Raw genomic sequence first — 10003 nt, 5'->3', positions numbered from 1 at the left:
GAATATATAATATTATCATTGAGAAAATATTAATAGGGTATTCGTTCAGATATTGGGATTAGAATAATAGATAATGGAAAATAAACAAGTCAGGATTATAATATTGCTCCTATAGAATTGGCTAAAAGATATTTGATGTCACCATTTTATGGTTGTAACTAAGCAAATATGCTTTTGGTCCTTATGAAATATTATAATAATCACTTTCATATTTTTGATTTCACATCGTCGTCAGCTTGGCTATAATTGAGATCTCAAGAAGCAAACGAGTCAAATCATTTGTTTTCATTCAATGTAATATATTATTTTTGTTATTTAAACTCGATTTTTTACTGTATATATGGTTTGAGCATCCTGAAAAACCACTAGGGCACTTCGATTGTGTAGATTTCACCCATCAAAGTCGTGATTTCAATAAATTCCTGTGAGATTTTAGACAAATTAAATGAGGAAAAAGTTTTCAAAAAATCGCATTAAAGACAACACAATTTTTTTTTTTGAATGTATAATATTTTATAAATATATGTATATTATTAATTATTATATTTATCTAAATTATTAGTTAGAAATTATTGTTTTACAAACATATTTTTAATTATTATATTTATTTATACTATAAATTATATTATATTCTTAACTAAAAATTTGAAACACATAAAAATATTAAATTATAGTTTAAAAACTTGTATGAATGAATTAATAAAATGATATCATAATTTACAGAAAAAAATCCCTATAACTAGAAAAGCATGTATATAAGTGTAAATATATGAAGTTTAACCTAAATCCAAATAGAAATATATAATTTTTTTTTTTTTTTCTAAATAAGACTGAGCTAAAATATATTACATCGAGAGCAAAGTTACATTAACAGTATTACACCAGGGCCGCGACCCTGTAAAACTGGTCCTGGGACCAACTGTAAACACAAGAAAGTTCATAACAGGGATACAAAAGCTGGAACCAGAGTGACGCTGACGTGGCCGACACATGGACTGAGACAACATAGACACTTTATCAACATGTAGACACCATAGACACGATGGACACATAGACACCATAACAGAAGTAACAGATAACCGACATCATCATAGAGATGAACTGAAGTACAAAAAGACCAATTGCAGACATATATGTGGTCGCAAGGAGAGCTGACAGCGAGAAAAAACATGCAGAGGAACCTGGAGCGCGCATTAGTCTTCATCCGTGGTCTGAGGCTCGTCCTCCATCTGGCAGCAGGGAGGCTGGAGAATTGCTTTGCCCTTACCAACATTGCACTGTACAGGCTCGCTTGGACCAGCACCATGGCGTTGCACAGGCTCGCTTGGACCAGCTCCAGGGTCATGAATAGGCCTCATCATGTCAATGGCCGGGAATTCCATTTCCACAGTCGGGACAACCCCAGGAATCCGCGGAGGGTCAGCATGGGGGGCATCATCATCACCCCACGGATTACGACAATGTTCAACTGAAACAGTGACGAAGAAGGTCGAATTGGCCAGAGTGCAGGGGAGGCGATATCTTACCATCGGATGTTCTGTATGCCCGCATTCCATTCTTTCCGGCGGTTCCACAATTCTACCTCTGCCTGGAGGCCTGCCTCTCGGTCTTCTGTGCTCAGAGGAATCTTCTATGGAGGAGGAGGGGGAAGGGGCTCTTCCACTGAAACTGCCCCGACGACTGGTACCCCGAAGCCTTTCGCGTTGCATTCTGAAGGAGAGCGGATGGCGAGTGTGTATACACAAGTTGTTCCCCTGCACCAGACTCCCAATTCCCCAACAAGACTGCGGATTGAATGTATGCAGAACCTTCAAACGACCAGGCTCACAACTGAACTGTCCAGCGTTCCAATTGCTCAGGTCTGTGGCACCTGAACCTTCACAATCGCTCTCACAGCCAGACAGAGAGCCGAAGTAATGAGCTTCCGCCCCTTCCTTCCAGATCAGAACCGGTGCAGGCGAGAAATGCAGAGGAATGTCCGCGAGCGTTCGGCTTTGAAGGGCCATGGTTAGCGTTTCAATGCTGGCAATGAATGTCGAAGGGACGGCTCTGCAGCCAGTATTAACGCCCCTCCCTGAATGCTGCATGCTTGCGAGTTTAAGGCATGTCCTTTGTAGGTACGTGGCTTGTCCGGGCGGACACCTGCCCTGTTGACAAGCCATGGGCCCTATTGCGCTAGCAACCACCCGCATCCGGGGGGGAGAGATCCTTTTGCACCAGGGTGATGCAGTCTTTTTTGAGGTGTTCATCATCGACTATGTCCAAGGATCCTGAGAAGAAGTTAGAAACTCCTTGGTTGGCTAGTCTGTCGGCTACTTTATTAGCTGTTCTTCGCACATGCTGAAAGGATAGGCTATGTGGATTTGTAAGCTTAGCTGCCAAGTCTTCCAACCTGCTTAGAAGTCTCCAGCTGGTTGCAACTTTGTCCGCAGCTGTTCCTGCTTGGATTTTTTTGGCGGCATTAATAAGGATCAGCGAGTCTCCTTCAACCTCTAGTGGAAAGAACTGAAGTTGCTCCGCAATACAGATCCCCTGCCAAAGTCCTTCCATTTCTGCAACATTATTGGTATCTTTGCCAAGAGAGCCATAATAGATGTGCATGGGAGCACCTGTATGACTTCTGATGATTCCTCCATAACCAGCTGGACCCGGATTACCCTTTGCTGCTCCGTCAAAGTTGAGCTTGAAAGAGTTGAGAGCAGGTAGGGACCATGAGGACGGAGAGGAGGGGTTGCTGGGGGGACGCGTGATGACCTTTGCAAAGGTTGAAGGGTCAAGATTCCAAGCTTTTAAAATATCCCTTTCCTGCTGCCCCTCTGGCATGTCAGTGTCATACCAGGATTTGATGGCTAAGGTTTCCTGGATATTTCTTTTATAGATGAGCCACAGAGCATCTATTGTCCGGGAGGAGTTGTTGAAGATGCGAGAGTTACGCTCCTTCCAGAGGAGCCAGTACAGAAAACCAGGAATGAGATCCCATAGTGTGTTGAGGAATTGGCTTTGGAACGGGTTCTTGCTCCAATTCCTGAGATTGTCAGTTATATCCTCGCCTCTTGGTGCTGCTCTGTTGTTACAGGATTCCACCCTTTCCCATAGCTGCTTTGCAAGTGTACAGGACTCCATGAGATGGCTGATTGTCTCTGCTTGAAGATTGCAGTTTGGGCATCTAGAGGGCCCAATGAAACCGCGCTTCAATAAATTATCCCAAGTAAGTATGCGCTTTTTGCTGAGAAGCCATAGGAAGGTTGAAATTTTGGGCCAAAGCCCTGAAAGCCATACACGCGCCCAGATTTGGTCATGATTATCTTGGCTGTCTGAGTAGCGCAGCTGATGTGCCTCTTTAGTGGTAAATGTGCCTTTGTGCTTGTGACCCCATCTAAGCTTGTCCTGCTGGTGAGAGTATCGTATTCTGCGTTGTGTGAGTTCCTGATCCAAGTCTGAGTATGGTTCACCTTCCCAGTCCCTTTGCCAACTGTTTGCAAGTCTCCATGTTTGATAGTCTTGGTTGAGCGTTGGATGCCAGAATTGGTGCACATGTATGAGGTTTTCTTGCTGCATATACGATTGCCAGTGTGGCATCTGGAATAGATCGGCAAGCTTGGGGAGTTGCTGCCACGAATCCTCCCAGAACTTGGCTGACGTGCCAGAGTGAATTTCCCAAAAACTGTGTTCCTGTATAAATCGACTGTGTATCTTAGCAGCATTCCAGATTGGGGAGCCTTGGGCGCTGGAGTTGATTCTGATTAGATCTTGCCACTGACTTCCCATAGCATACTTTGCTTGCCATAAGCGGGCCCAAGGTGCGTGAGGCTTGGAGAGCCAGTTCCACCACATTCTGGCACCCATAGTGTTGTTGCTTTGAAGTGGATCTCTAAGCCCTAGCCCGCCCTCTGATTTGAGTTTGCACACCTCCTTCCAATTCACAAGGGCCCATTTTCGATTTCTACCTGTGGAGCCCCAGAGAAAGTTGCGTTGTAAATTGCGAATGGCTTTGAGAACCCATTTTGGAGCTGCCAAAGTGGAGAAGAGGTACAGCGGCATAGCTTGAAGGACAGACTTGATCAAGACCAATCTTCCTGCCATGTTGAGAGCACGGAAAGTCCACAAAGCGAGTTTAGATTCCAGCTTGTCAAGGAGAGATTGCCAGGAGGTATTTTTAATAGCCGACGCGGTGAGTGGCGCTCCAAGATATTTAGAAGGCAGATGGGAGATGGAGAATCCCAAAATTCTGGCTATATTTCTCTGTGTGGAGAGGGGGGTATTGAAAAAGAAAAGCTGAGACTTGGAGGCATTGATAGAGGTACCTGAAGCTTCTGAGTAAAGAGAGAGGAGCGATTTAAACATGGAGGCTTCTTTTGAGGATGGATGGCCAAATAACATGGTGTCGTCCACAAATTGTTGATGGGACAACGGATTGAGGCCATGAATGGAAATACCTTTGAGCTTGTTAGAGGCTATAGCTGCTTTGAGTAGTCTGCTAAGACCCTCCGCCATTAAAACAAAGATAAAGGGTGAGAGAGGATCCCCTTGTCTTATGCCACGAGAGGGCTTGAAAGGAGACGAGGGAGATCCGTTTAGGAGAACTGAAAAGCTAGGAGAAGTGATGAGACTCATGATCCACCTGGTCCATGTAGCATTAAATCCAAAGGCTAGAAGCATTTTTTGTATAAAATTCCAGCTAAGCTTATCAAAAGCTTTGGAGAGGTCAAGTTTTAGGATCATACCTGGTTTTTTGAGGAGCTTTAAAGAGTGTATGACCTCATTTGATAATATGATCCCATCCATAATCTGCCGTCCTTCCACATAGCCTGTTTGCTCCGGGGATATGAGCAGGGGAAGGAGAGGTTTGAGCCTGTTTGCGATCACTTTTGAGATTAGCTTGTATATGACGTTGCAGAGCGCGATAGGTCTGAAGTTTTCCGGCCTGTTTGGTTCCTCACCTTTGGGTACCAGAGCTAGGAAGGTGGTATTAAGGGCCGGAAGGATCCAGTGCATACTTCGGGATTCTTCAACCAGGTTCCATACTTCATACTTGATGAGGTCCCAAAATTCGTGGAAAAAATTGGCTGTGAAGCCATCGGGACCAGGTGCTTTTCCGTCTTTGAGTTGAGCCATGGCTTCTTCAATTTCTTGCAGGGTCGTGGGCTGGAGAAGTCTGGTGTTGTGATCCTCTGTGATAATGCTGGGAATATGTTGCGTGATGGCGCGGATAGCTGCTTCCCTGTTCTCAACGGGCTCCGTTAAGATGTCCTTGAAATACCCTGTAAATTCCTTCTCCATGTTCTCATGCTCTTCAATTCTTTCGCCTTGTTGGTTGTTGATGAACGCTATATTGTTATGCATTCGCCTTTGGATAGCGGTCTTGTGAAAGAATTTTGTGTTTTTCTCGCCTTCTTTGAGCCAGTTGATTCTCGATTTTTGCCGCCATAGTATTTCTTCTTGCTTCCTGCGTTCTTCTATTTGGTTCCAGAGTTCCTGTTCCTGCTTTGCTTGTTCTTCTGTTCTGCCATGATGTATGAGATTTTGCTGGAGTTTGCTCATTTGCTGCTCTAATTGAGAACGCTTCTCTTGAATGTTGCCAAAACTTGTGCGGTTCCAGATTTTGAGGACATACTTCAAATTCTTTAGCTTTTGTTGAAATTGATACATTTTGGCACCCTGCGGCGGAGTGTAGGCTGTCCATGCATCATTGACTACTTTTCTGAAAGTGGCATTTGTGAGCCAGAACGCTTCAAATCTGAAGGGCCGGTTACATTGATTGCCAGGTCTGGACCATTGTAACAAAATTGGCCAGTGATCGGATCCACTATGAGGAAGGATGGAGGCATTGAAGTCCCCTCCTAAATGGATAGCATTGTCAGAAAGGAAGAATCTGTCAAGGCGTGAGGCGATGTGTTGGATACCTCTGCGTTTGTTGGTCCATGTGAAGATTCCATTCGAGGTAGGGATGTCCATAAGGTGATTATTTTGAATGAACTCTTTGAGGCTTTCACTATCACTGTCAAGCCCAATTCGGCCGCCCTGTTTCTCTGCCATGGAAGTTATTGTGTTGAAGTCTCCTCCCCCGATCCAAAGCGGGAATTGTCTGTTTTCATTGAGAAGAGCAAGCGTTTCTAGAAGTTCTATTTTTTGCTGAATAGATTGTGGAAAATAGACATTTGTGAGGTGACCATGAATGTTCGTGCCAACTAGGTGGAATGAAGCTTGAAGGAGATGGAGTGTGGCGTGATAGTCATATAATGTGATGATCTGTGGGTTCCAAAGAATAGCTAACCCTCCTGAGGCGCCTGAGGCATCAACAGAGATAGCCCTGCTTCCTGCCCAAACTTTGCCACGGATTCGTTCAATAGCATCAGTGGTGCTTTTGGTTTCTTGCAAAAAAACTATGGTGGGTTTTTCTTGCTGAATCAGATGTTTGATCATTCTGTGTTTTGAGGGGCTGTTGAGTCCTCTCACATTCCAGGATATTAACTTCATGTAAATTGTGATTTGGGTTTGTAGAACTTTGTCAACTTAGGGAATTGTCCTGATTCCATAAGTATTTCTCCCAATGCTATGGTGCGCTGGAGGTCTGTCTTCCTTCCCCTTTTCTTGAGATCCTTGAGTAACTTTTTTCCATCCCATGGACTGCCTCCTTGGATGCCCAGGCTTTTGTTATGCTGTACCTTGGCTAAGACTCCTTCCAGTTTGTCGATTTGCCAAGGTTGAATGGAGTTGAATTCTTTTTGTTTGCAGGCCGCCTCAAGTGTAAAGATATCTAAGCCATCGATGATGACTTCCGTTTGGTCTTCTTCCATAACAGTGATTTCACCTGGAACTTCTTCTTCTGCTTCGTGCTGAAGCCTGAGAGCAAGAGTGGCTTCTGTTTCCATATCTTCATCCGGCCGTTCTAGAACCACAGAGGGTTGCTCTTTAGAAGACGAGAGGGAGCTAAAACTAGATATGGATTTACCTTTTTCCAAGGAGGGGATGGGAGAGGGATTGATAGGGTCCGGGGCGGAGGATTGCGGGGGATTCAAATGAGGGAGGGAGGAAGATGGTTCAGAGGGTTGGTGAGGGGACTCAGAGCTGGTGTGATTCTCTTTTTCCTGCGTAGCAAGAACAGAGAATTTGTTCTGGAGGTTCTCTTTGAAGGGGTTTTCAGGAACTGGCTGGCTCTTTTTGGTATGCCTGCGGCGGTTAGGGACTTTGATGAAACCTTCAGAATCTATTTCCGCGACAGCAGTAGCTGCTTTGGACTGGGAATTTAAAGGACAGTCCCGAAATAAATGGCCATGCTCATGACACTTACGGCAGCGGAAAGGAATATGTTCATAATCTAAAGTTTGAGACCATTCATAATCATCGTGATAGAGTTTTACCGTATCCGCGAGGGCGTTGGTCAGATGCATCTGGACGCAGATCCTAGCATAGGAGGTGTACTTACGAGTCTTTGTCTCTGCTGCAACTCGTATGAAGGTGCCCAGTTTGTTGCCTATGTCTGCCAGAGTTTCTTCTTTCCAGTATTCTACCGGGAGGGAGTACATCCTGATCCAGACGGGGGCCCAACTGAAATCCTCTTTGTCAGGGTTGAATCTGGGCTTCCATTCCGTGAGATAGAGGCCGGACGAATTGAAGAAGTACGGCCCTCCTTCGAATATCCTCACTCTGTCCTCCACACAGTGGAATATAGCTGTAAAGAAACCCTTTGGCCCGAGTTGCAGAGTTATTTGTCCCTTGGGCTTCCATTTTGAGGCTATCCAGCCTTGTAATGCTTTCTCCGTGGGCCAAAAGCCTAAAAATTTGCCTATGAGGGCGTGATCTTGCATGTACTGGATTTCACCATTGATACGGTGGCTGGGCAAGTCTACCTTGATGGGTTCAGCAGCTTTTGGAATGCATGTGGCTGAGGTTGCTTTAGGCTGGGTCGCCTTGACTTTGTCATGGTTTTCTTTGTCAGCATCATCGTTTTCTGTCGGGGCCGTATGGAGCTTTGCCTCAGCTTTCTGATTGTCGCCATGTCCTGCATCAGGGCCAGCGTCAGAAGAGTGCAGCATAGTTTTGTCAGACTTTGCAGAGTGATTTGGAGGGGGAGCAGAGCTCTCCCCTCCGCCCGCCAATTCCATTGCTATCGACCAGCAGAGGAACGGCGGCAGTTGCAGGGTGAACAGTCAGGTGCGGCGGCAGCAGGTTAGGGTTAGGTTGCAGGGTACCAGAGATCGCATCAGAGTGCCTTTTTTCCTTCTTCTTCTTAGAATGCCGACATCATCATTACTCAGAAATATATAAATTTTAACATAAATATAAAGATACAATTTTTCAATTTATATAATTTGGATTTAATCTAAATTATTGTTATAATAAAAACTTATATGTATCTATTTTTATCTTTTCTTTATTATACATGTGTAACAGAGACTGCTATGTTACTAGTAACATAGCAAGACACACTATTATGTTACTATTCAAGAGATGAATAATTACAATTATATATTTAAGTTTAAACTTTTATTTGTATATGGAAGATAATAATATTAACTTATTTCAAATCTATATTAAAAACTTTAATGAATAGTTTTTTAATACAAAAAATATTTAAATATTTATTATTTCATTGTATATAACAATATTTAGATAAAAAAATATTTAAATTATCTTTTATCTTCAAAATGTGTGAAATTTACAACTTTTTTAATGACTAGTTTTCTTTTTTTGAATTGAAAGGTTAGAAAAAGGTGTTTTCATATTGGTTTGCAAAATATTTTAGTTTTGAAAAACTAAGTCAAAGTACATGGACTATTATCATCAATATTATGTAACGATCACATTGCATAACAAGAATTTTTTTTATGAAAATCCTATGTAGTCTTTCAACAATATATTTCAATTCTTACCTCCTATTAATCAAAGAAAAATCATCTTTTATTGGATTTACTATATACCAAATTGTTACCATCGTATAAATGAAAAAAATAACTTCTTTGAAGAGATCATTAGACCAAAACCTTACCATTTTTCCTTCTTCTGAATAGCACTATCTCAAATTATGCATCTAGTACACAATTTATTTAAAATTATGCGGTTAGTAGAACTAAGTTTCCATGGGGCGCACATCGCCAAGAGTGGCGACCATTACCCCATGTTTCTCATGCTTTGAGTGAAAAGGTCATTTCTAGAAATGTTTTCCCCATGCCCCCCTTTAGAAACACTTATGGAAATGCATGGGAAACATTTCCCCAATGTGGGTGACACATTTCCCCAAAACTGGGGTGTTTGGGTGCCCTTAGGGGGGATGCTTGGATGCCATACCCATGAGATTCTTCAAACTATAAATATGTTCCAAATATTTGTAATAGATGAAATGAATGATTCCATAAAAGAATATATCTCTAAAGATAATATTCTCTACACTCTCTCATTCATGAAAAGTAATAAAATCCCAAGGCTAGATAGTTTGATAGTAGAGTTCTATTTGGGATTCTATGAATTCTTCAAAGGTAACCTCTTAAATATGGTCAGTGAATCCAAACAGTTATGGAGATTTCTAGGGGCTTTTAATTCCACCTATATTACTCTTATTCAAAAGAAGAAAATCACGTGGAATTTTTAGGATTTATCTAGTTTCAAAAGAAGAAAACCATGTGGACTTTTGAGGATAAATCTAGTTTCATGATGTATTTTACTTTAGGGATATATTCCATTATTCTCATACTATGGTTCATCAAATCTTCTAATGTTCGAAGACATATTAATTTACTATTATCATTGTGTGAATAATCATATGTTTTAGGGCTCCAAAATAGAAGAAATAAATGCAAGGAGCCCTTGAAAGATGAAAAGGGAAATGCATTGATAATTGTTTCCCTTGCCTCTTTAGATGTTGGAAAATTATAATTGATTCCAATGCTTTACTCATCGAAGCATACATATATTATTGTAAAGTTTTGGATCATGGCATTGTAACAAAAGACATATTATTCTATCTGTTTGAATTCAATTTATTTAATATATTTGAAATCAATTT

General features: G+C 42.1%; 1 protein-coding gene across 1 annotated transcript; it reads right to left on the bottom strand.

The window, feature by feature from the left end:
- Positions 1-2175: 2175 nt before the first annotated feature.
- On the bottom strand, positions 2176-8105 carry LOC149204994 (uncharacterized). Its single transcript, XM_089397262.1, has 2 exons — positions 6666-8105; positions 2176-6402 (listed from the first exon to the last, which is right to left on the bottom strand). The coding sequence occupies exons 1-2, from the start codon at positions 8103-8105 to the stop codon at positions 2176-2178; spliced, it is 5667 nt and encodes a 1888-aa protein (XP_089253388.1).
- Between the last annotated feature and the right edge of the window lie 1898 nt (positions 8106-10003).

Source organism: Pinus tabuliformis, chromosome 1_2 (genome assembly GCF_031772625.1).
Source record: "Pinus tabuliformis cultivar Carrire ecotype Pingquan chromosome 1_2, CPIR1, whole genome shotgun sequence".
In the NCBI taxonomy this organism is placed as follows: Eukaryota; Viridiplantae; Streptophyta; class Pinopsida; order Pinales; family Pinaceae; genus Pinus; species Pinus tabuliformis.
Note: the sequence above shows the minus strand (reverse complement) of the source record. Positions and strands in the feature narration are given on the sequence as shown.

Coding starts and splice junctions, on each gene's coding strand:
- LOC149204994 (XM_089397262.1), bottom strand. CDS start 8,105: ATGGAATTGGCGGGCGGAGGGGAGAGCTCTGCTCCCCCTCCAAATCAC. Junction 6,403..6,665: donor TGGAAGGAGTCTTAGCCAAG/GTACAGCATAAC, acceptor CATCTGATTCAG/CAAGAAAAACCCACCATAGT.